Consider the following 27,099-nt stretch of genomic DNA (forward strand, 5'->3'; position numbering starts at 1 on the left):
ATTGTCTTCAATTGACTGCATAAAAGCTGTCGAAAAATCGTTTTACCATAAAAGCATGGCATCTGTAACACACAACCCTTTTTCTCCATTATATTTCCTTTCGTCTTCTTGTTAACTGATAGTAGCAATCATTTGTTATACTATACAGCTAAGCTAAGTTCAAAATAGCTGCCGGCAGATGAATCGGACTATTATTAACGTCGACTTATACCTTCCTTTAAGAATTGTCTCGTACAACATGGATTAAAACCATTAATGCTAAAAATCGTCTCCTGTTACATACTAGCAGTGTGAGTTTACTAAACTGGGAAGTGGTAGAAAATTCGGAGCAAGTGTTGTATTAGTCAAAATGTTGACAGCATTAATAAGAGAAAACTCTACAGAATGTTTCCACCTAGCCGCTCCCATGCCGTTCCTCTCAAACTGAGGCCAGGAATGCCTCATCAACAAAAATACACCACTCTCTAAGCTGAAAGGCATTGACATTTATCGATCACGTGACCTTAATTGTCACGTATTGAATTGCAGCAAGCATAAGAAGAACCCTGATGATTATACCGAGCAACTCCTCTTTGAAATGCTGCCAACTTGATTTCGACTTCCGCTCATTTAGTCTCTCTTTGAAGCAACAAATGTTCAAATTGAACGAAATAGAAAAAGTTGGACTGTCAAAGAATAAAAGATCCCGCAATTGTTGATAAAGTTCTAACAAATTTCCGAGTACAAAATGGGCTTACCATTTGCAATTCTTCACCGCCATCTGGAAATTATGATGTGGTTGAGCTCGACTTGGTCTCTTACAGTAAAGGGGAGGAAGGGGATGGGGTAGGTGGGGGGGGGGGGGGGGGTGGAGAGGATAAAATGATAAATGGCCAATCCGAACGAAACTTATCATCAGGGATTGCTGCTTGCCATTTGTACAAACCTTTGACTAACCGGTTTCTCCGTGTAAAGGGTAAATAACCTGAGTGTCATTAGTGCACGTATGACTGCAATACGAATTTTCTCCAATTTTAGCAAGTTACCAGCGGAATCCCAAAATATTTAGTAATCAAATCAAGAAATACAGAGCCACTGGAAAACGAACTATATACAAAAAGTACCTTTCTGTTTCAGTTAGACGACTCTACACAAATACAACTGGATAATGTTGAAACTAGAGACTTCTACGCTTTACTAAACCGGAAAATTTACTGTGACGGCCCGACTAGCCCAATGAATTGGAACAGCAAAATAAGACTAGATAAGAATGCCTGGAAAAAATTTTCACCTCCCTAAAGAGCATCTGCAAGGAGACAAAATTGAAGGAATTCCAGTTTAAATTAATTCATAGAATTGTAGTTACTAAAAAAGAGCTTCATCGATGTGGAATTAAAGCGGACGATGAATATCTCTACTGTGGTGAGAAAGATTCAATTGATCATACTTTTCTTAACTGTCGACTGCAAAGATTTTCCTTAACAACGTAACTGACGCTACCAACAACTCACAATTTTCTCCAACAGTTGAAGAGAAACTATTTGGTATCATATCTGGCCCATACGAAAAAGAAATATTAAAGAAATTACACGATCCTATTTATGAAATACTTCATATACACTAGTAAGATGCAGAACCAAGCTATTTGCCTTTCAGTCTTTGTTAATAAAGTTTTATTTAAGTATAGAATAGAAAACTTTAGTCATTAGCTACAAAAAAATGCCCCTCGCAAAAGCGCAAAACCTTACCCGAAATTAGTTAAGTTATAATTGAGAGAAATGTTAAAACTAGTTTTGGTAACCAATGTAAAGTAGATTGGGCGATATATGTGATAGTTGTTGTAATTACTAGTAATGCAGGAAACCAATAAAGTACTTAACTACCGAAAAAACAAACAAAAATTAGTGCACGAGGATTGAATTTCATGTTTCCTAATGTTTCTAGTGCCACCTTCTTTTTAGGCTGTGTACAGTCCCCTATTTTTCCGTGAGATCGTAGAGGTCGATCGTTGAGCTTGACGGGCCCCGATCTTGGTCTCTTGATGCGAGCGAAACTGGAGAGAGTACAAAATGCCCGTTGGTAGGGGTGGTGGAAGGTACGGCTGGCGGAAAAAATAGGGAGACTGTAACAGCTTCACTCCGTCTCGTGTTCAAGGGGTGCGGCCACCAGTTTGGCGCCTCCGTTAATCAAATCAATTAACAAATCTTCTCCCTTGAGAAAAAACTTGTCAAATCATGGATGATGATGATATGAATACATGTTACTGTGTTGTGAATTTCGAAACATTTTGAAGGTTTACTAAGTTGAGTCGAATGAATGCGGGACGGAAGAACTCTTCTCTGACTCCAAAAAAAGGGGCAAAGCCCGCAGAGAATACCAATTATTCAGATGCGTGCCGTCTTTGCCCGGCGTCTTTGTGGCATTAATTGTAAAATTTCAGTCGGAAATAAGAACAACCAACGGAGCTTTCAGCCATTTCCTTCGCCAAAACGAAACATTGATATATTAAACTCTTGCCAAAACCAGTTGGAAGAACCGCCAAAACATCTTTTCCTTCTAGTAAACGAGAAACACACTCCTTTTGCTCGTGCTTTAACACCAATCCTCCAAGACAAGAAGCAGACAGACGATCAAAATCAAAACATTCTCCAGAAAATTCTCTTGAAATCGATGCCGTTTCGGCCTGAGTCGCGAAGTGATGAATGTCACTTTCTGTCACTCAAGTTGTCAACGCTCTGCTCGCTCTGATGAATTCTGTTGTCCCTTTCACCAATCAGGTGTTGCCGTTGCTGGAGCAACTAACGCAGCGAATACCAGACAGAGGGAAGCTGTTACAGTCTCCCTATTTTTTCCGCCAGCCGTGCCCTCCCCCACCCCTACCCACGGGCGTTTTGTACTCTCTCTAGTTTCGCTCGCATCAAGAGACCAAGATCGCGGCCCGTCAAGCTCAACGACCGACATCTACGATCCCACGGGAAAAAAGGGGGCTGTGAACAGTCTACCTTCCTTTTGGCAATATCAATATCTTCGTTCACATTTTTGGAATAAAGGCGCAAATTTAGACTACATACTACATACTACTGCATTACATACTTAGCTGAGTTTGTAATGTTAGTAAGCTTACCATACCAAAATTTTGTTTCCCTTTAGATTTTCTCTTCATAGTAGGTTGCTCACGTAACTTGAATTTATAGTTCTATTTTTGGATTTGATATTTGAGCAGGATTTTATTTATTCCAAAAAGTTATTTTGAAGACAGAAATTTAACCAGCCAAAACTTGATACGATCGATAAACTCATCTTTAGGTCATCTTCCTCTCGAGCTCTGGGTTTACTCAAGAAATCTTAACTTTTAATGTACTCCTATTTCCATATATCTATAACTGAAAAGCTATCTCTTGCCAGGTCAAATCCTGGGCGAAAAAAACGTTAATGCAAGATTCTGTCATTTACAGAATAAAGGATTCTGGCATTGACAACAAAGTGCAAGTGAATTGAAAAATATGGTCTGGAACTTCGTTGAACTTAAATTATAAGATCCGTCTATTAAATAACCATTTACAATAATTAAGCCAGTGTGGTTTATCTACTTTAAAGTGAACTTCAGAGTCCAGATGCCGGCTGTAGCCACGCGGTAAATTGAAACACAGTCACAGTTTACAATTAACAATTCCATGTATTTATGGAAACTTCCTTTATGGGTATTAACACAGAATCAAGGAAAAAAGATAACAGGTCCCATTAACCGCTCTATCCAAAATAGCTTCCTTTCACTCAAGTTGATCTAGGTTAATATTATGGCTATGACGAAAGAAAAAGCCACGTTCACCACGATTTTACTATTAATAGCTCGGCAGAATTGTATTTCATTGGTTAAAACGGCGGCAAAGATACTATAAAAAGCTTGCAAGAACAAAAATATTATCTTAGTCGTCGATAGAAGAAAAGAGGAGCTATGAAGGCTAAACTACTTATTCTCTTCGTGCTTGTAGCTGGCTCAATTCTCGCCTGTACAGAAGGCAGTTTATCGTACATTGGGCAACCACCCATTGGAAGAAAGAGAGAGGTACGCTTGTATTTTGGTTTTTAGCTACAGTCACCAGTCTGGCTTTTTTTTTAGCGAACTTTCTGTACAAGAATACTCTAAGTAAAAACCAAAGGTTCATGCAATAAGTCTTGGAGGTACTCCTTAAAATGTTTCATTTGAATCGTTATAAATAACAATCAAACCACTAGTTTCACCAACACTTTTCATTTGGATTACATTATCATTTTAGTTTCAGAAGGTCCAACTAGAAGTGTGCCGAGCAGCAAGGCAGATTCGATGTGATGATTTGGAAGACAAAGGAATGAAAGAGATGACTACAGGCTACAATCGTTAACTGAAACCCGGAAAACTGACACAAGAACCAAGGACCTAAGGAATGTTTTAACTGGACTTGATATCATGGAATTAAATCTGTCTTAAATTAACTAATAATAGAAAATAGAAGGAATCGTAAAAATTTAAACGTCTTTTTCTTTGTCACTTTGGCTGATTGGTCTCGATTATGGACTATTTGACGCGAATAGGGGATTTTTAGTCGTGTGGATAGCACGCTAGATCGTCGAAGGTACACTGTACCCCCGCCCCCCTCCCGCCATCTTGAGTTTTGCCCCTTCCCCTTCACACTCCTTTGCTCCTTGGTGGTAAGTACAAGTTAGGTTTCTCTTTTCCTGGTCAAGCTAAAAAGACAAAGAGAAACTCAACCATTTCTTTCGATCTATTTTTAGCGGTATAGAACTAATTTTCCGTAAATTATCGACACGATAATGACACTGCAAAATTTCGGAAGTTTGATTTTTGCCAGATTGATCTTAAAGCCAGTAATTTCCCAATACAACTCTTCGTGCGACCATGTTTGCATTGCAAGTTGAAAATGCAAGTATTATCAACGTTCTACAAGTTACAACAACATCATGATATTGCATCGAGCTGGAACGAGTTTCAGGGCGTTCGAGCCTAGTGTTTCTGCGCTTCCTTACTACACAGGAGACTCATTTTGCAATGCCACGCCACGTTAAGAAAAGAGATGTACAGCTGTTTCGACAAAGCTTGTGCACAAAAACGTAAAAGCGTACGCGACAGGACCACTGTATCCGGGGTCCAGCTCGCTTGGCTTATTTTCTGTTTTGAAGCAAGACGTTCCCGCCTCCCCTCCCCTCCCCCCCCCCCCGAAAAAAAACCTTTTAAAGAGACTGCTACAAGAGTTAAATGAATGGTGTAAATAGTTTCTTATTGGGGCGTCTATAAGTTGAGACAACAGGAAAACTACGGCTGCTTTTCATTATGCCAGACCAACCAGTTAGAGAGCAGTGGATTAACCCAGGAAAATGGAGGAACATTTTTCGGTCAAATCTGGACAACTGAAAGGAACGGCTTTGACCATTTTCTATTCGACCACCAAAGTGAAAATCTACGGAATAGAAGTAGGGCGAACCGATTTGTCAAAATGGAACGGCCAATTGCGGTCCGATCGGTCAGACCGATCCGAAACGGACCTTTCCATTTGACGTTCTACCGAAATTTCCGGAATTTTTGGCACCATGGAAAGCACCCTAAGACTCCTCAACCAATCAGTGCGATAGTTCTGCCATAATTTGTATCCTGATGAAACTCATGTGAATCTGGGTGTTGAAGTCTGCGTGATTCAAGAACAGCTTGTCAGCTGTTTCCTCTTATGCTGATAACTCGAGCCATTTTTGTTAGGAGAATTTCTCGAGCAGCAAAAAGGGTCTTGAAATTCAACTAAAAGCTAAATGAAACTCACTTTAACCAGTTTTATTATTATTATTATTATTATTATTTCTATTTTTATTATTATTTGTTTTTTTTTCATCTTATCTTATTTTATTTTAGGCTCTTTTTCTACTTCTCTACAGATTCTGTGTAAAGTTGAAGGCGGAAATAATGAAATGAAGTTAGACACTTACGCTAACAACTTATCTAGTTTAACCTAGTTTATCTTTAAATTGATTGCTACTTGAAAATAGCAGTTAACTAAGATAGAAAAACACCAAAGAGATGATAATAAACCATAAAGGAACAAGAAATGAGAAGATTAACTCGGATTACAAACGATGAACCTGAACATTTTAGGCTAAACTTTTCAAGACGAGCAAACCATGATGTAGCTCATTTAAATATGCGTGGCTTAATTTACTCTTTCAGTCAAAGAGCTTTCTGTTCGCGCTAGAGTATTTAAAGCAAACGAAAATCCATCGTTACGAGTGCCTTTCTCCTTCCAAACATCTCCAGGCTCGCTGGGATTTTGATGGTCCGTCCACGCTCTCTTTTCGTTGTCCGCACCAATGGCTTCGCTTTGCTTCACTTGTTTCAGCTTGCATTCAGTGTCCTCTCTCTTGCGGATGCGCATGCAGTAATCGCCCTTTAGACTCCGGGAAATGCGAAAAGCCTTCTTTGCAGCTTTCCTGAATTCTTTGCTCTTAAACGAACACACTGAGGGATTAAACAGCGCATGCGAAAAGGCTAGTATCTCCACAGTAACAACGAGAGTCCCGAATGAGTCGAACTGGTCCATTATAGGTGTCACATACAACAACTCAATGACTTTCAGGGGCGTTAGACACACCACCAACACTATAAATACAACTAAATGCATTCTTATGATGCTCCTTCGCATTTTCACGGTGCCACAGATATCAAATCGTGACCGTGATCGAAATCGTTGCACAACGGTGCGGAGTTTTCTCGAAACTCTTGCGAACGTAAAGGACAGAATTACAAGAGGTATAAAATAAAGCAAAATAAAGACTGGCACATGATAACAAAGGAAAACTAGTAAGTAGTCATCTGGGCGCTCCTCGGTACAAACTAGTCTATCTTTCGACATGGTAGTTGAGCTGAAGAAGACCTGTGACTGAGCCAAAATACACGCTGCAATCGAAAAGTAAGTCCGCTGTCACCATGTTGCAAAGCAGATTGTTGGTCACATTTCGCAGTTCCTTTACTCGATAGAATACAAACAATATGGCTGTGTCGACGACGAAAGCGAGAACAAGAAGCGTCACATAAAGTCCAAACCCAAAAACGTGAAGCCATTCGGGAAGCTCGTCTACAGAAAATATGCCTGAAAATCGGAGGTCTTCCCTTTGGTTTTGGTCTTTCGAGACTGATGGGTATAAATTTAGTTTGAGGTAGTTAAGGGTAATAGAACGTAGCGTTGCAACGCTACGTTCTATTGGCCTTAGCTACATCAAGAGGAAAGGCCCGACACCACCAAAACCAATGTTAAGAGCGATAGGTCAGCTAATGAAGAGAAACGATATTGTAATTACGCGACCAGATAAAGGCTCAAGAGTCGTGATCTTGGACAAAACAGAATATGTCAGCCTACTGAGGGAATCATCTATTAGTGATGAAACTAAATTTATACCCATCAGTCTCGAAAGACCAAAAGCAAAGGGAAGACCTCTGAAGCATTACCACCCACTACTTAAAAAGGAGAAGGATCTGTCCTCCATCGTGCAAAGAATTCTTCCGAAACCCATAGCCGACTCACTGATCCAAAAGGGTTCTAGGCTCGCACACCTTTATGGTTTGCCAAAGACCCACAAGAAGAAACTAGCGGTCCGTCCAATCCTGTCAGCAACAAGAACCTACAATTACAAGCTTGCTAAGGGGCTTGATGAGGAGCTAAAACCTTTGTCCGTCAACGACCAAACCGTTAATGACATCTTCTCGTTTGCTGGTGATCTTCATGAGATGAAAATCGACGAACAGGACATTTTAGTGTCATACGATGTTCCGTCTCTTTTCGCAAACGTACCAGTGGATGAAACAATCGAAATCCTAGCGGAAAAAGCTTTCAAACCCGATTGATTCAATAAGGAATATGACCTCAACACCACAAAAACTGACCTTATGGAGCTGTTAGAAGTTGCTACGAAAAACCGGCTTTTCCAATTCGAAGGAAATCTGTATGAGCAAGTGGACCGGGTTACCATGGGCTCTCCCCTCGGGTCACTAATGGCAAATGCGTTTATGTGCAATATTGAAGAAAAATTGGAAAACTAAAACAAGATGCCTGTTTTCTATAAGCGCTATGTCGACGACACCCTCAGCAAATGCCCGATGTTTCATCTGCCTCTGAATTCTTGTTAACACTGAATGAAATCCACCCCTCACTCAGCTTCACAATGGAATTCGAAGACAACGGCAAGCTTCCCTTTCTTGGAATAGTGATTATCAGAAATGGTCCCCGACTAGATACGAAGGTCTACGTGAAACCGACCGATACTGGGCTTTTACTGCATTACCAAAGCCATGTTGACCTAAGGTATAAACATTCTGTACTGAAGACAATGTTAAACCGTGCGTTCAAACTCTCCTCGAATTGGCAGTTCTTCCATCAAGAATGTGAACGTCTTAAAATGGTTTTTGCTCGCCTGCATTATCCCAAAACCCTCGTAGAGGACGTAGAGGACACCATCAGACATTTTATTGAAATGAAAGTTACTGAGAATGTGTGTTCTAAACAACAAGTATCCATGAACAAGATGCTCCCATCAGAATTGTCTTACCGTTCAAAGACCAGAAATCGGCGAATGCGGTAAGACACCAACTCGGTGATCTCAGTCGAAAGATTGATGCCGTTGTCCAGCCTGTTTACACAAGTCAGAATATCAAGAGACAATTCAAACCAAAGGAACATAAACCTCCAATTGAGAATCAACAAAACGTTGTTTATTATTACGAGTGTGGTCTGTGCGATGCAGACTATGCCGGCCTCACGAGTTGACACCTACATCAACGTGTGGAGGAACATAAGCGATCAACAGTCGGCAACGACGTAAAGGATGAGCACGGAAAGGATCCAGAGACCATTGGAAGCAATTTCAAGATTTTGAAAAAATGTCAGAGTAAACTCGACTGTTTGATTATTGAAAAGCTTTTTATTCGTAAACTTCAACCAAAATTGAACAAACAGAGTGACTCGATCCGCGCGAAGCTATTTACTTAATTATTTTTAAATTATTTTATTTCAAATCGTTTCTATCGCCTTAACGTTTTTATTGCTCATGCCGCAATTTTCTTGTATTGTTTCTATGTAGTCAGTGTCTCATTAGCATTTTCATTAGCATTCTCATAATCGATTGTATATATTTGGACGCATGCAAAACTTTTACTTTTCAATTTGAAAATGACCGTCGAGCGGTCGGTTGTCTTTTAACGTTAACGTTTTTAGTGAAATCCGTTTCTAAAAATTTGTTGATTCGAAAAAATCGTTTTACCATAAAAGCATAGCATTTGTAACACACAGCCCTTTTTCTCCATTATATTCCTTTCGTCTTCTTGTTAACTGATAGTAGCAATTATTTGTTATAGCATACAACAAAGCTAAGTTCAAAATAGCTGCCGGCAGATGAATCGGACTATTTTTAACGTCGTACCACAACTATTTTTTGCCTCGTACAACATGGATTAAAACCATTAATGCTAAAAATCGTCTCCTGTTACATACTAGCAATGTGAGTTTACTAAACTGGGAAGTGCTAGAAAGTTCGGAGCAAGTGTTTTATTAGTCAAAGAAAACTGCAAAATATTGACAGCATTCATAACAGAAAACTCTACAGAATGTTTCCACCTAGGCGCTCCCCATGTCGTTTCTCTCAAATTGAGGCCAGTAATGCCTCATCAACAAAACTACACCACTCTCTAGACTGAAGGGCATCGACATTTATTGATTACGTGATCTTAGTGGTCAAGTATTGAAGTGCAGCAAGCATGAGAAGAGCCCTGATAATTATGCCGAGCAACTCCTCTTTGAAAAGCTGCCAACTTGATTTCGACTTCCGCTCATTTAGTCTCTCTTTGTAGCAACAAATGTTCAAAACCAACGAAAACGAAAATACTGGATCTGTCAGAGAATAAAAGATCCCGCAATTGTTGATAAAGTTCTAACAAATTTTCCGAGTGCAAAATGTGCTGACCATTTGCAATTCTTCACCGCTATCGTGAAATTATGATATTATGATGTGGTTGAGCTCGTCTTGGTCTCTTACAGTAAGGGGAAGGAAGAGGGGAGTGGAGGGAGAGAGGATAAAATGGTAAATGGCCAATCCGAACGCAACTTACAATCAGGGATTTCTGCTTGCCATTTGTACAAACCTTTGACTAAACGGTTTCTTCGTGTAAAGGGTAAATAACCTGAGTGTCATTAGTGCAGCTATGACTGCAATACGAGTTTTCTCCAATTTTACCAAGTTACCAGCGCAATCCCAAAATATTTAGTTAAAACGGCGGCAAAGATACTATAAAAAAAGCTTGCAAGAAGAAAAAATATTATCTTATTCGTCGATAGAAGAAAAGAGGAGCTATGAAGGCTAAACTACTTATTCTCTTCGTGCTTGTAGCTGGCGCAATTCTCGCCTGTACAGAAGGCAGTATATTGTCCATTGGGCAACCACCCATTGGAAGAAAGAGGGAGGTACGCTTGAGTTTTGGTTTTTAACTACAGTCACCAGTTTGGCTTGTTTTTTAGTGAGCTTTCTGTACAAGAATACTTTAAGTAATAAGCAAAGGTTCATGCAATAAGTCTTGGAGTTACTCCTTAAAATGTTTCATTTGAATCGTTGTAACAATCAAACCACTAGTTTCACCAACACTTTCCATTTGGATTATATTATCATTTTAGTTTCAGAAGGTCCAACGAGATGTGTGCCGAGCAGCAAGGCAGATTCAATGTGATGATTTAGAAAACGAAGGAATGAAAGAGATGACTACAGGCTACAATCGTTAACTGAAACCCGGAAAACTGACACAAGAACCAAGGACTTAAGGAACGTTTTAACTGGACTTGATATCATGGGATTAAATCTGGCTTAAATTAACTAATATTAGAAAATAAAAGGAATCGTAAAAATTTAAACGTCTTTTTCTTTGTCACTTTGGCTCATTGGTCTCGATTATGGGCTATTTATGCGAATAGGTGCGAATAGGGCATTGTTAGTCGTGTGGATAGAACGCTAGATCGTCGAAGGTGCACGGTAACTCTCCCCCCTCCCCCCCTCCTAGAGTTTTGCCCCTTCCCCGTCACACTATTCTACTCCTTGGTGGTGAGTAGAAGTTAGGTTTCTCTTTTCCTGGTCAAGCTAAAAAGGCAAAGAGAAACTCAACCATTTCTTTCCATCTGTTTTCAGAGGTATAGGACTAATTTGCCATAAATTGTCTACACGATAATGATACTGCAAAATTTCGGGAAGTTTGATTTTTGCCCCAAGGATCTTAAAGCCAGTAATTTTCCAATGGAACTTGTCGTGCGACCATGTTTGCATTACAAGTTGAAAATGCAAGTATTATCAACATTCTACATTTACAACAACATCATGATATTGTATCCAGCAGGAACGAGTTTCAGGGCGTTCGAGCCTAGTGTTTCTGGGCTTAGTTACTACACATGAGACTCATTTTGCAATGCCACGCCACTTTAAGAAAAGAGATGTACAGCTGTTTCGACAAAGCTTGTGCACAAAAACGTAAAAGCGTACGCGACAGGACCACTGTATCCGGGGTCCAGCTCGCTTGGCTTATTTTCTGTTTTGAAGCGAGACGTTCCCGTCTCCCCTCCCCTCCCCCTCTCCCCTCCGAAAAAAAAAACTCTTTTAAAAAGACTGCTACGACAGTTTAATGAATGGTATAAATAGCTTCTTATTAGGGCGTCTATAAGTTGAGACAACTGGAAAACTACGGGTGCTTTTCATTATGCCAGACCAACCGGTCAGAGACCAGCGGGATTAACCCAGGAAAATGGAATAAAATTTTTCGGTCAAATCTGGACAACTGAAAGGAATGGCTCTGAACACTTTCTATTCGGCCACAAAAGTGAAAATCTACGGAAAAGAAGTAGGGCAACGAACCGATTTGTCAAAATGGAACGGCCAATTGCGGTCCGACCGGTCAGACCGAACCGAAATGGACCTTTCCACTTGACGTTCTACTGAAATTGCCGGAATTTTTTCATCTTATCTTATTTTATTTCAGGCTCTTTTTCTACTTTTCCACTGATTCTGTGTAAAGTGGAAGGCGGAAATAAACGCGTGAAAATCCAATTTGCTTGGACATGCCAAGGCTTATTGAAAGATGTGGCTCTGATTCACTTTTTGAAATGAAGTTAGACACTTACTTTAGCAGCTGATCTAGTTTAATCACGTACAAAATTGATTGCTACTTGAAGATAGCAGTTAACTAAGATAGAAAAACACCAAGGAGATGATAATAAACCATAAAGGAACAAGAAATGAGAAGATTAACTCGGATTACAAACGATGAACCTGAACATTTTAGGCTAAACTTTTCAAGACGAGCAAACCATGATGTAGCTCATTTAAATATGCGTGGCTTAATTTACTCTAACTTTTGCCATAGTCTTCCTCCCTAGGTATATCAGTCGTTTCAGTCAAAGAGCTTTCTGTTCGCGCTAGAGTATTTAAAGCAAACGAAAATCCATCGTTACGAGTGCCTTTCTCCTTCCAAACATCTCCAGGCTCGCTGGGATTTTGATGGTCCGTCCACGCTCTCTTTTCGTTGTCCGCACCAATGGCTTCGCTTTGCTTCACTTGTTTCAGCTTGCATTCAGTGTCCTCTCTCTTGCGGATGCGCATGCAGTAATCGCCCTTTAGACTCCGGGAAATGCGAAAAGCCTTCTTTGCAGCTTTCCTGAATTCTTTGCTCTTAAACGAACACACTGAGGGATTAAACAGCGCATGCGAAAAGGCTAGTATCTCCACAGTAACAACGAGAGTCCCGAATGAGTCGAACTGGTCCATTATAGGTGTCACATACAACAACTCAATGACTTTTAGGGGCGTTAGACACACCACCAACACTATAAATACAACTAAATGCATTCTTATGATGCTCCTTCGCATTTTCACGGTGCCACAGATATCAAATCGTGACCGTGATCGAAATCGTTGCACAACGGTGCGGAGTTTTCTCGAAACTCTTGCGAACGTAAAGGACAGAATTACAAGAGGTATAAAATAAAGCAAAATAAAGACTGGCACATGATAACAAAGGAAAACTAGTAAGTAGTCATCTGGGCGCTCCTCGGTACAAACTAGTCTATCTTTCGACATGGTAGTTGAGCTGAAGAAGACCTGTGACTGAGCCAAAATACACGCTGCAATCGAAAAGTAAGTCCGCTGTCACCATGTTGCAAAGCAGATTGTTGGTCACATTTCGCAGTTCCTTTACTCGATAGAATACAAACAATATGGCTGTGTCGACGACGAAAGCGAGAACAAGAAGCGTCACATAAAGTCCAAACCCAAAAACGTGAAGCCATTCGGGAAGCTCGTCTACAGAAAATATGCCTGAAAATCGGAGGTCTTCCCTTTGGTTTTGGTCTTTCGAGACTGATGGGTATAAATTTAGTTTGAGGTAGTTAAGGGCAATAGAACGTAGCGTTGCAACGCTACGTTCTATCGGCCTTAGCTACATCAAGAGGAAAGGCCCGACACCACCAAAACCAATGTTAAGAGCGATAGGTCAGCTAATGAAGAGAGACGATATTGTAATTACGCGACCGGATAAAGGCTCGAGAGACGTGATCTTGGACAAAACAGAATATGTCAGCCTACTGAGGGAATCATCTATTAGTGATGAAACTAAATTTATACCCATCAGTCTCGAAAGACCAAAAGCAAAGGGAAGACCTCTGAAGCATTACCACCCACTACTTAAAAAGGAGAAGGATCTGTCCTCCATCGTGCAAAGAATTCTTCCGAAACCCATAGCCCACTCACTGATCCAAAAGGGTTCTAGGCTCGCACACCTTTATGGTTTGCCAAAGACCCACAAGAAGAAACTAGCGGTCCGTCCAATCCTGTCACCAACAAGAACCTACAATTACAAGCTTGCTAAGGGGCTTGATGAGGAGCTAAAACCTTTGTCCGTCAACGACCAAACCGTTAATGACATCTTCTCGATTGCTGGTGATCTTCATGAGATGAAAATCGACGAACAGGACATTTTAGTGTCATACGATGTTCCGTCTCTTTTCGCAAACGTACCAGTGGATGAAACAATCGAAATCCTAGCGGAAAAAGCTTTCAAACCCGATTGATTCAATAAGGAATATGACCTCAACATCACAAAAACTGACCTTATGGAGCTGTTAGAAGTTGCTACGAAAAACCGGCTTTTCCAATTCGAAGGAAATCTGTATGAGCAAGTGGACCGGGTTGCCATGGGCTCTCCCCTCGGGTCACTAATGGCAAATGCGTTTATGTGCAATATTGAAGAAAAATTGGAAAAGCAAAACAAGATGCCTGTTTTCTATAACCGCTATGTCGACGACACCCTCAGCAAATGCCCGATGTTTCATCTGCCTCTGAATTCTTGTTAACACTGAATGAAATCCACCCCTCACTCAGCTTCACAATGGAATTCGAAGACAACGGCAAGCTTCCCTTTCTTGGAATAGTGATTACCAGAAATGGTCCCCGACTAGATACGAAGGTCTACGTGAAACCGACCGATACTGGGCTTTTACTGCATTACCAAAGCCATGTTGACCTAAGGTATAAACATTCTGTACTGAAGACAATGTTAAACCGTGCGTTCAAACTCTCCTCGAATTGGCAGTTCTTCCATCAAGAATGTGAACGTCTTAAAATGGTTTTTGCTCGCCTGCATTATCCCAAAACCCTCGTAGAGGACGTAGAGGACACCATCAGACATTTTATTGAAATGAAAGTTACTGAGAATGTGTGTTCTAAACAACAAGTATCCATGAATAAGATGCTCCCATCAGAATTGTCTTACCGTTCAAAGACCAGAAATCGGCGAATGCGGTAAGTCACCAACTCGGTGATCTCAGTCGAAAGATTGATGCCGTTGTCCAGCCTGTTTACACAAGTCAGAATATCAAGAGACAATTCAAACCAAAGGAACATAAACCTCCAATTGAGAATCAACAAAACGTTGTTTATTATTACGAGTGTGGTCTGTGCGATGCAGACTATGCCGGCTTCACGAGTTGACACCTACATCAACGTGTGGAGGAACATAAGCGATCAACAGTCGGCAACGACGTAAAGGATGAGCACGGAAAGGATCCAGAGACCATTGAAAGCAACTTCAAGATTTTGAAAAAATGTCAGAGTAAACTCGACTGTTTGATTTTTGAAAAGCTTTTTATTCGTAAACTTCAACCAAAATTGAACAAACAGAGTGACTCGATCCGCGCGAAGCTATTTACTTAATTATTTTAAAATTATTTTATTTCAAATCGTTTCTATCGCCTTAACGTTTTTATTACTCATGCCGCAATTTTCTTGTATTGTTTCTATGTAGTCAGTGTCTCATTAGCATTTTCATTAGCATTCTCATAATCGATTGTATATATTTGGACGCATGCAAAACTTTTACTTTTGAACTTGAAAATGACCGTCGAGCGGTCGGTTGTTTTTTAACGTTAACGCTTTTAGTGAAATCCGTTTCTAAAAATTTGTTGATTCGAAAAAATCGTTTTACCATAAAAGCATAGCATTTGTAACACACAGCCCTTTTTCTCCATTATATTTCCTTTCGTCTTCTTGTTAACTGATAGTAGCAATTATTTGTTATAGTATACAACAAAGCTAAGTTCAAAATAGCTGCCGGCAGATGAATCGGACTATTTTTAACGTCGTACCACAACTATTTTTTGCCTCGTACAACATGGATTAAAACCATTAATGCTAAAAATCGTCTCCTGTTACATACTAGCAGTGTGAGTTTACTAAACTGGGAAGTGCTAGAAAGTTCGGAGCAAGTGTTTTATTAGTCAAAGAAAACTGCAAAATATTGACAGCATTCATAACAGAAAACTCTACAGAATGTTTCCAACTAGCCGCTCCCCATGTCGTTTCTCTCAAATTGAGGCCAGTAATGCCTCATCAACAAAACTACACCACTCTCTAGACTGAAGGGCATCGACATTTATTGATTACGTGATCTTAGTGGTCAAGTATTGAAGTGCAGCAAGCATGAGAAGAGCCCTGATAATTATGCCGAGCAACTCCTCTTTGAAATGCTGCCAACTTGATTTCGACTTCCGCTCATTTAGTCTCTCTTTGTAGCAACAAATGTTCAAAACCAACGAAAACGAAAATACTGGATCTGTCAGAGAATACAAGATCCCGCAATTGTTGATAAAGTTCTAACAAATTTTCCGAGTGCAAAATGTGCTGACCATTTGCAATTCTTCACCGCTATCGTGAAATTATGATATTATGATGTGGTTGAGCTCGTCTTGGTCTCTTACAGTAAGGGGAAGGAAGAGGGGAGTGGAGGGAGAGAGGATAAAATGGTAAATGGCCAATCCGAACGCAACTTACAATCAGGGATTTCTGCTTGCCATTTGTACAAACCTTTGACTAAACGGTTTCTCCGTGTAAAGAGTAAATAACCTGAGTGTCATTAGTGCAGCTATGACTGCAATACGAGTTTTCTCCAATTTTACCAAGTTACCAGCGCAATCCCAAAATATTTAGTAATCAAAGCAAGAAATACAGAGCCACTGGAAAACGAACTATATACAAGAAATAACTTTCTGTATCAGTTAGACGACTCTACACAAATATAACTCGATAATGCTAAAACTAGAGACTTCTATGCTTTACTAAACCGGAAAATTTACACTGTCAGCAAGACTGGCCCAATGAATTGAAGCAGTAAAATAAGACTAGATGAGAATGTCTGGATAAAAATTTTCACCTCCATAAAGAGCATCTGCAAGGAGACAAAATTGAAGGAATTCCAGTTTAAATTAATTCATAGGATTGTAGTTACTAAAAAAGAGCTTCATCGATGTGGGATTAAAGCGGACGATGAATATCTCTACTGTGGTAAGAAAGATTCAATTGAAGAGAAACTATTTGGTATCATATCTGGCCCATACGAAAAAGAAATATTAAAGAAATTTAATTACACGATCCTATTTATGAAATACTTCATATACACCAGTAAGATGGAGAACCAAGCTATTTACCTTTCAGTCTTTGTTAATAAAGTTTTATTTAAGTATGGAATAGAAAACTTTAGTCCGGCATTAGCTACGAAAAACTGCCCCTCGCAAAAGCGCAGAACCTTACATAAAATTAGTTAAATTATACTTGAGAGCAATGTTAACGTTAGTAATGGAAACCAATGTTAAGTAGCCTAAGCGATATATGTGATAGTTGTTGTAATTACTAGTAGTGCAGGAAACCAATAAAGTACTTAACTACTAAAAAAAAAATTAGTGCACGAGGATTTAATTTCATGTTTCCTAGTGCTTCCAGTACCTCCTTCCTTTTGGCAATATCAGTGTGTTCCTTCACATTTTTGGAATAAAGGCGCAAATTTGGACTACATACTACATACTACTGCATTACATACTTAGCTGAGTTTTAAATGTTAGTAAACTTACCATTCCAAAATTTTGTTTCCCTTTAGGTTTTCTCTTCATAGTAGGTTGCTCACGTAACTTGAACTTATAGCTCTATTTTGGATTTGAGACTTGAGTAGGAGTTCCTTTATTCCAAAAAGTTATTTTGAAGACAGAAATTTAACCAGCCAAAACTTGATACGATCGATAAACTCATCTTTAGGTCATCTTCCTCTCGAGCTCTGGGCTTACTCAAGAAATCTTAGCTTTTAATGTACTCCTATTTCCATATATCTACAACTGAAAAGTTGTCTTTTGCCAGGTCAAATCCTGAGCGAAACAAACGTCAATGCAAGATTCTGTCATTTACAGAATAAAGGATTCCGGCATTGACAAGAAAGTGCAAGTGAATTGAAAAATATGGTCTGAAACTTCGTTGAACTTAAATTATAAGATCCGTCTATTAAATAACCATTTACAATAATTAAGCCAGTGTGGTTTATCTACCTTAAAGTGAACTTCAGAGTCCAGATGCCGGCTGTAGCCACGCGGTAAATTGAAACACAGTCACAGTTTACAATTAACAATTCCATGTATTTATGGAAACTTCCTTTATGGGTATTAACACAGAATCATGGAAAAAAAGATAACAGGTCCCATTAACCGCTCTATCCAAAATAGCTTCCTCTTACACAAGTTGATCTAGGTTAATATTATGGCTATGACGAAAGGAAAAGCCACGTTCACCACAATTTTACTATTGATAGCTCGGCAGACTTGTATTTCATTGGTTAAAACGGCGGCAAAGATACTATAAAAAAAGCTTGCAAGAAGAAAAAATATTATCTTATTCGTCGATAGAAGAAAAGAGGAGCTATGAAGGCTAAACTACTTATTCTCTTCGTGCTTGTAGCTGGCTCAATTCTCGCCTGTACAGAAGGCAGTATATCCATTGGGCAACCACCCATTGGAAGAAAGAGAGAGGTACGCTTGAGTTTTGGTTTTTAACTACAGTCACCAGTTTGGCTTGTTTTTTAGTGAGCTTTCTGTACAAGATTACTTTAAGTAATAAGCAAAGGTTCATGCAATAAGTCTTGGAGTTACTCCTTAAAATGTTTCATTTGAATCGTTGTAACAATCAAACCACTAGTTTCACCAACACTTTCCATTTGGATTATATTATCATTTTAGTTTCAGAAGGTCCAACGAGATGTGTGCCGAGCAGCAAGGCAGATTCAATGTGATGATTTAGAAAACGAAGGAATGAAAGAGATGACTACAGGCTACAATCGTTAACTGAAACCCGGAAAACTGACACAAGAACCAAGGACTTAAGGAACGTTTTAACTGGACTTGATATCATGGGATTAAATCTGGCTTAAATTAACTAATATTAGAAAATAAAAGGAATCGTAAAAATTTAAACGTCTTTTTCTTTGTCACTTTGGCTCATTGGTCTCGATTATGGGCTATTGATGCGAATAGGTGCGAATAGGGCATTGTTAGTCGTGTGGATAGAACGCTAGATCGTCGAAGGTGCACGGTAACTCTCTCCCCCCCCCCCCCCCCTCCTAGAGTTTTGCCCCTTCCCCGTCACACTATTCTACTCCTTGGTGGTGAGTAGAAGTTAGGTTTCTCTTTTCCTCGTCAAGCTAAAAAGGCAAAGAGAAACTCAACCATTTCTTTCCATCTGTTTTCAGAGGTATAGGACTAATTTGCCATAAATTGTCTACACGATAATGATACTGCAAAATTTCGGGAAGTTTGATTTTTGCCCCAAGGATCTTAAAGCCAGTAATTTTCCAATGGAACTTGTCGTGCGACCATGTTTGCATTGCAAGTTGAAAATGCAAGTATTATCAACATTCTACATTTACAACAACATCATGATATTGTATCCAGCAAGAACGAGTTTCAGGGCATTCGAGCCTAGTGTTTCTGGGCTTAGTTACTACACATGAGACTCATTTTGCAATGCCACGCCACTTTAAGAAAAGAGATGTACAGCTGTTTCGACAAAGCTTGTGCACAAAAACGTAAAAGCGTACGCGACAGGACCACTGTATCCGGGGTCCAGCTCGCTTGGCTTATTTTCTGTTTTGAAGCAAGACGTTCCCGTCTCCCCTCCCCTCCCCCTCTCCCCTCCGAAAAAAAAAAAACTCTTTTAAAAAGACTGCTACGACAGGTTAATGAATGGTATAAATAGCTTCTTATTAGGGCGTCTATAAGTTGAGACAACTGGAAAACTACGGGTGCTTTTCATTATGCCAGACCAACCGGTCAGAGACCAGCGGGATTAACCCAGGAAAATGGAATAAAATTTTTCGGTCAAATCTGGACAACTGAAAGGAATGGCTCTGAACACTTTCTATTCGGCCACAAAAGTGAAAATCTACGGAAAAGAAGTAGGGCAACGAACCGATTTGTCAAAATGGAACGGCCAATTGCGGTCCGACCGGTCAGACCGAACCGAAACGGACCTTTCCACTTGACGTTCTACTGAAATTGCCGGAATTTTTTCATCTTATCTTATTTTATTTCAGGCTCTTTTTCTACTTTTCCACTGATTCTGTGTAAAGTGGAAGGCGGAAATAAACGCGTGAAAATCCAATTTGCTTGGACATGCCAAGGCTTATTGAAAGATGTGGCTCTGATTCACTTTTTGAAATGAAGTTAGACACTTACTTTAGCAGCTGATCTAGTTTAATCACGTACAAAATTGATTGCTACTTGAAGATAGCAGTTAACTAAGATAGAAAAACACCAAGGAGATGATAATAAACCATAAAGGAACAAGAAATGAGAAGATTAACTCGGATTACAAACGATGAACCTGAACATTTTAGGCTAAACTTTTCAAGACGAGCAAACCATGATGTAGCTCATTTAAATATGCGTGGCTTAATTAACTCTAACTTTTGCCATAGTCTTCCTCCCTAGGTATATCAGTCGTTTCAGTCAAAGAGCTTTCTGTTCGCGCTAGAGTATTTAAAGCAAACGAAAATCCATCGTTACGAGTGCCTTTTTCCTTCCAAACATCTCCAGGCTCGCTGGGATTTTGATGGTCCGTCCACGCTCTCTTTTCGTTGTCCGCACCAATGGCTTCGCTTTGCTTCACTTGTTTCAGCTTGCATTCAGTGTCCTCTCTCTTGCGGATGCGCATGCAGTAATCGCCCTTTAGACTCCGCGAAATGCGAAAAGCCTTCTTTGCAGCCTTCCTGAATTCTTTGCTCATAAACGAACACACTAAGGGATTAAACAGCGCATGCGAAAAGGCTAGTATCTCCACAGTAACAACGAGCGTCCCGAATGGGTCGAACTGGTCCATTATAGGTGTCACATGCAACAACTCAATGACTTTTAGGGGCGTTAGACACACCACCAACACTATAAATACAACTAAATGCATTCTTATGATGCTCCTTCGCATTTTCACGGTGCCACAGATATCAAATCGTGACCGTGATCGAAATCGTTGCACAACGGTGCGGAGTTTTCTCGAAACTCTTGCGAACGTAAAGGACAGAATTACAAGAGGTATAAAATAAAGCAAAATAAAGACTGGCACATGATAACAAAGGAAAACTAGTAAGTAGTCATCTGGGCGCTCCTCGGTACAAACTAGTCTATCTTTCGACATGGTAGTTGAGCTGAAGAAGACCTGTGGCTGAGCCAAAATACACGCTGCAATCGAAAAGTAAGTCCGCTGTCACTATGTTGCAAAGCAGATTGTTAGTCACATTTCGCAGTTCCTTTACTCGATAGAATACAAACAATATGGCTGTGTCGACAACGAAAGCGAGAACAAGAAGCGTCACATAAAGTCCAAACCCAAAAACGTGAAGCCATTCGGGAAGCTCGTCTACAGAAAATATGCCTGAAAATCGGAGGTCTTCCCTTTGGTTTTGGTCTTTCGAGACTGATGGGTATAAATTTAGTTTGAGGTAGTTAAGGGCAATAGAACGTAGCGTTGCAACGCTACGTTCTATTGGCCTTAGCTACATCAAGAGGAAAGGCCCGACACCACCAAAACCAATGTTAAGAGCGATAGGTCAGCTAATGAAGAGAGACGATATTGTAATTACGCGACCGGATAAAGGCTCGAGAGACGTGATCTTGGACAAAACAGAATATGTCAGCCTACTGAGGGAATCATCTATTAGTGATGAAACTAAATTTATACCCATCAGTCTCGAAAGACCAAAAGCAAAGGGAAGACCTCTGAAGCATTACCACCCACTACTTAAAAAGGAGAAGGATCTGTCCTCCATCGTGCAAAGAATTCTTCCGAAACCCATAGCCCACTCACTGATCCAAAAGGGTTCTAGGCTCGCACACCTTTATGGTTTGCCAAAGACCCACAAGAAGAAACTAGCGGTCCGTCCAATCCTGTCACCAACAAGAACCTACAATTACAAGCTTGCTAAGGGGCTTGATGAGGAGCTAAAACCTTTGTCCGTCAACGACCAAACCGTTAATGACATCTTCTCGATTGCTGGTGATCTTCATGAGATGAAAATCGACGAACAGGACATTTTAGTGTCATACGATGTTCCGTCTCTTTTCGCAAACGTACCAGTGGATGAAACAATCGAAATCCTAGCGGAAAAAGCTTTCAAACCCGATTGATTCAATAAGGAATATGACCTCAACATCACAAAAACTGACCTTATGGAGCTGTTAGAAGTTGCTACGAAAAACCGGCTTTTCCAATTCGAAGGAAATCTGTATGAGCAAGTGGACCGGGTTGCCATGGGCTCTCCCCTCGGGTCACTAATGGCAAATGCGTTTATGTGCAATATTGAAGAAAAATTGGAAAAGCAAAACAAGATGCCTGTTTTCTATAAGCGCTATGTCGACGACATCCTCAGCAAATGCCCGATGTTTCATCTGCCTCTGAATTCTTGTTAACACTGAATGAAATCCACCCCTCACTCAGCTTCACAATGGAATTCGAAGACAACGGCAAGCTTCCCTTTCTTGGAATAGTGATTATCAGAAATGGTCCCCGACTAGATACGAAGGTCTACGTGAAACCGACCGATACTGGGCTTTTACTGCATTACCAAAGCCATGTTGACCTAAGGTATAAACATTCTGTACTGAAGACAATGTTAAACCGTGCGTTCAAACTCTCCTCGAATTGGCAGTTCTTCCATCAAGAATGTGAACGTCTTAAAATGGTTTTTGCTCGCCTGCATTATCCCAAAACCCTCGTAGAGGACGTAGAGGACACCATCAGACATTTTATTGAAATGAAAGTTACTGAGAATGTGTGTTCTAAACAACAAGTATCCATGAACAAGATGCTCCCATCAGAATTGTCTTACCGTTCAAAGACCAGAAATCGGCGAATGCGGTAAGACACCAACTCGGTGATCTCAGTCGAAAGATTGATGCCGTTGTCCAGCCTGTTTACACAAGTCAGAATATCAAGAGACAATTCAAACCAAAGGAACATAAACCTCCAATTGAGAATCAACAAAACGTTGTTTATTATTACGAGTGTGGTCTGTGCGATGCAGACTATGCCGGCTTCACGAGTTGACACCTACATCAACGTGTGGAGTAACATAAGCGATCAACAGTCGGCAACGACGTAAAGGATGAGCACGGAAAGGATCCAGAGACCATCGGAAGCAACTTCAAGATTTTGAAAAAATGTCAGAGTAAACTCGACTGTTTGATTTTTGAAAAGCTTTTTATTCGTAAACTTCAACCAAAATTGAACAAACAGAGTGACTCGATCCGCGCGAAGCTATTTACTTAATTATTTTAAAATTATTTTATTTCAAATCGTTTCTATCGCCTTAACGTTTTTATTACTCATGCCGCAATTTTCTTGTATTGTTTCTATGTAGTCAGTGTCTCATTAGCATTTTCATTAGCATTCTCATAATCGATTGTATATATTTGGACGCATGCAAAACTTTTACTTTTCAATTTAAAAATGACCGTCGAGCGATCGGTTGTTTTTTAACGTTAACGCTTTTAGTGAAATCCGTTTCTAAAAATTTGTTGATTCGAAAAAATCGTTTTACCATAAAAGCATAGCATTTGTAACACACAGCCCTTTTTCTCCATTATATTCCTTTCGTCTTCTTGTTAACTGATAGTAGCAATTATTTGTTATAGTATACAACAAAGCTAAGTTCAAAATAGCTGCCGGCAGATGAATCGGACTATTTTTAACGTCGTACCACAACTATTTTTTGCCTCGTACAACATGGATTAAAACCATTAATGCTAAAAATCGTCTCCTGTTACATACTAGCAGTGTGAGTTTACTAAACTGGGAAGTGCTAGAAAGTTCGGAGCAAGTGTTTTATTAGTCAAAGAAAACTGCAAAATATTGACAGCATTCATAACAGAAAACTCTACAGAATGTTTCCAACTAGCCGCTCCCCATGTCGTTTCTCTCAAATTGAGGCCAGTAATGCCTCATCAACAAAAATACACCACTCTCTAGACTGAAGGGCATCGACATTTATTGATTACGTGATCTTAGTGGTCAAGTATTGAAGTGCAGCAAGCATGAGAAGAGCCCTGATAATTATGCCGAGTAACTCCTCTTTGAAATGCTGCCAACTTGATTTCGACTTCCGCTCATTTAGTCTCTCTTTGTAGCAACAAATGTTCAAAACTAACGAAAACGAAAATACTGGATCTGTCAGAGAATACAAGATCCCGCAATTGTTGATAAAGTTCTAACAAATTTCCGAGTGCAAAATGTGCTGACCATTTGCAATTCTTCACCGCTATCGTGAAATTATGATATTATGATGTGATTGAGCTCGTCTTGGTCTCTTACAGTAAGGGGAAGGAAGAGGGGAGTGGAGGGAGAGAGGATAAAATGGTAAATGGCCAATCCGAACGCAACTTACAATCAGGGATTTCTGCTTGCCATTCGTACAAACCTTTGACTAAACGGTTTCTCCGTGTAAAGAGTAAATAACCTGAGTGTCATTAGTGCAGCTATGACTGCAATACGAGTTTTCTCCAATTTTACCAAGTTACCAGCGCAATCCCAAAATATTTAGTAATCAAAGCAAGAAATACAGAGCCACTGGAAAACGAACTATATACAAGAAATAACTTTCTGTATCAGTTAGACGACTCTACACAAATATAACTCGATAATGCTAAAACTAGAGACTTCTATGCTTTACTAAACCGGAAAATTTACACTGTCAGCAAGACTGGCCCAATGAATTGAAGCAGCAAAATAAGACTAGATGAGAATGTCTGGATAAAAATTTTCACCTCCATAAAGAGCATCTGCAAGGAGACAAAATTGAAGGAATTCCAGTTTAAATTAATTCATAGGATTGTAGTTACTAAAAAAGAGCTTCATCGATGTGGGATTAAAGCGGACGATGAATATCTCTACTGTGGTAAGAAAGATTCAATTGAAGAGAAACTATTTGGTATCATATCTGGCCCATACGAAAAAGAAATATTAAAGAAATTTAATTACACGATCCTATTTATGAAATACTTCATATACACCAGTAAGATGGAGAACCAAGCTATTTACCTTTCAGTCTTTGTTAATAAAGTTTTATTTAAGTATGGAATAGAAAACTTTAGTCCGGCATTAGCTACGAAAAACTGCCCCTCGCAAAAGCGCAGAACCTTACATAAAATTAGTTAAATTATACTTGAGAGCAATGTTAACGTTAGTAATGGAAACCAATGTTAAGTAGCCTAAGCGATATATGTGATAGTTGTTGTAATTACTAGTAGTGCAGGAAACCAATAAAGTACTTAACTACTAAAAAAAAAAATTAGTGCACGAGGATTTAATTTCATGTTTCCTAATGTTTCCAGTGCCACCTTCCTTTTGGCAATATCAATGTGTTCGTTCACATTTTTGGAATAAAGGCGCAAATTTGGACTACATACTACATACTACTGCATTACATACTTAGCTGAGTTTGTAATGTTAGTAAGCTTACCATTCCAAAATTTTGTTTCCCTTTAGATTTTCTCTTCATGGTAGGTTGCTCACGTAACTTGAACTTATAGCTCTATTTTGGATTTGAGACTTGAGTAGGAGTTCCTTTATTCCAAAAAGTTATTTTGAAGACAGAAATTTAACCAGCCAAAACTTGATACGATCGATAAACTCATCTTTAGGTCATCTTCCTCTCGAGCTCTGGGTTTACTCAAGAAATCTTAGCTTTTAATGTACTCCTATTTCCATATATCTACAACTGAAAAGTTATCTTTTGCCAGGTCAAATCCTGAGCGAAACAAACGTCAATGCAAGATTCTGTCATTTACAGAATAAAGGATTCCGGCATTGACAACAAAGTGCAAACGAATTGAAAAATATGGTCTGAAACTTCGTTGAACTTAAATTATAAGATCCGTCTATTAAATAACCATTTACAATAATTAAGCCAGTGTGGTTTTTATCTTCCATAAATTGAACTTCAAAGTCCAGATGCCGGCTGTAGCCACGCGGTAAATTGAAACACAGTCACAGTTTACAATTAACAATTCCATGTATTTATGGAAACTCTACTTCCTTTATGGGTATTAATATAGAATCAAGGAAAAAAAGACAACAGGTCCCATTAACCTCTCTATCCCAAATAGCTTACTCTTACATAAGTTGATCTAGGTTAATATCACCACAATTTTACTATTAATAGCTCGGCAGAATTGTATTTCATTGGTTAAAACGACGGCAAAGATACCATAAAAAAGCTTGCAAGAAGAAAAAATATTATCTTATTCGTCGATAGAAGAAAAGAGGAACTATGAAGGCTAAACTACTTATTCTCTTCGTACTTGTAGCTGGCTCAATTGTCGCCTGCACGGAAGGCAGGAGAGGGCCCGTTTGGCAAGCACCCGTTGGAAGAAAGAGAGAGGTACGCTTGTGTTGTGGTTTTTAACTACAGTCACCAGTTTGGCTTTTTTTCAGCGAGCTTTCTGTACAAGAATACTTTAAGTAATAACCAAAGGTCCATGCAATAAGCCTTGGAGTTACTCCTTAAAATGTTTCATTTGAATCGTTATAACAATCAAACCACTAGTTTCACTAACACTTTCCATTTGGATTATATTATCGTTTTAGTTTCAGAAGGTCCAACGAGATGTGTGCCGAGCAGCAAGGCAGATTCAGTGTGATGATTTAGAAAACGAAGGAATGAAAGAGATGACTACAGGCTACAATCGTTAACTGAAACCCGGAAAACTGACACAAGAACCAAGGACCTAAGGAACGTTTTAACTGGACTTGATATCATGGGATTAAATCTGTCTTAAATTAACTAATATTAGAAAGTAAAAGGAATCGTAAAAATTTAAACGTCTTTTTCTTTGTCACTTTGGCTCATTGGTCTCGATTATGGGCTATTGATGCGAATAGGTGCGAATAGGGCATTGTTAGTCGTGTGGATAGAACGCTAGATCGTCGAAGGTGCACGGTAACTCTCCCCCCCCCCCCCCCCTCCTAGAGTTTTGCCCCTTCCCCGTCACACTATTCTACTCCTTGGTGGTGAGTAGAAGTTAGGTTTCTCTTTTCCTCGTCAAGCTAAAAAGGCAAAGAGAAACTCAACCATTTCTTTCCATCTGTTTTCAGAGGTATAGGACTAATTTGCCATAAATTGTCTACACGATAATGATACTGCAAAATTTCGGGAAGTTTGATTTTTGCCCCAAGGATCTTAAAGCCAGTAATTTTTCAATGGAA

At 39.6% G+C, this 27,099-nt stretch overlaps 3 protein-coding genes and 3 pseudogenes across 3 annotated transcripts; 3 read left to right on the top strand and 3 right to left on the bottom strand.

Annotated features, from left to right (window-relative positions):
• Positions 1–6,173: 6,173 nt before the first annotated feature.
• LOC145483501 (uncharacterized) lies at positions 6,174–6,914 on the bottom strand. The gene has a single exon (XM_081462024.1). The coding sequence runs from the start codon at positions 6,870–6,872 to the stop codon at positions 6,174–6,176; it is 699 nt and encodes a 232-aa protein (XP_081318150.1). The 5' UTR covers positions 6,873–6,914.
• Positions 6,915–7,254: 340 nt separating this feature from the next.
• LOC145485277 (uncharacterized) lies at positions 7,255–9,050 on the top strand (annotated as a pseudogene).
• Positions 9,051–12,240: 3,190 nt separating this feature from the next.
• LOC145486077 (uncharacterized) lies at positions 12,241–13,160 on the bottom strand. Its single transcript, XM_081464784.1, has one exon. It carries the CDS (start codon positions 13,117–13,119, stop codon positions 12,391–12,393), a length of 729 nt encoding a protein of 242 aa, XP_081320910.1. The 5' UTR covers positions 13,120–13,160; the 3' UTR covers positions 12,241–12,390.
• A 350-nt stretch (positions 13,161–13,510) lies between these two features.
• On the top strand, positions 13,511–15,326 carry LOC145485337 (uncharacterized; annotated as a pseudogene).
• A 4,861-nt stretch (positions 15,327–20,187) lies between these two features.
• Positions 20,188–21,052, bottom strand: LOC145485280 (uncharacterized). The gene has a single exon (XM_081463967.1). It carries the CDS (start codon positions 21,034–21,036, stop codon positions 20,308–20,310), a length of 729 nt encoding a protein of 242 aa, XP_081320093.1. The 5' UTR covers positions 21,037–21,052; the 3' UTR covers positions 20,188–20,307.
• A 379-nt stretch (positions 21,053–21,431) lies between these two features.
• On the top strand, positions 21,432–23,463 carry LOC145485278 (uncharacterized; annotated as a pseudogene).
• The last annotated feature ends 3,636 nt before the right edge of the window (positions 23,464–27,099 follow it).

The sequence above is a fragment of the Orbicella franksi genome, chromosome 4 (assembly GCF_964199315.1).
Source record: "Orbicella franksi chromosome 4, jaOrbFran1.1, whole genome shotgun sequence".
Lineage (NCBI taxonomy): Eukaryota > Metazoa > Cnidaria > Anthozoa > Scleractinia > Merulinidae > Orbicella > Orbicella franksi.

Bases quoted from the DNA above. Each gene is read 5' to 3' on its own strand.
- LOC145483501 (XM_081462024.1), bottom strand. From the start codon at position 6,872: ATGTCGAAAGATAGACTAGTTTGTACCGAGGAGCGCCCAGATGACTAC.
- LOC145486077 (XM_081464784.1), bottom strand. From the start codon at position 13,119: ATGTCGAAAGATAGACTAGTTTGTACCGAGGAGCGCCCAGATGACTAC.
- LOC145485280 (XM_081463967.1), bottom strand. From the start codon at position 21,036: ATGTCGAAAGATAGACTAGTTTGTACCGAGGAGCGCCCAGATGACTAC.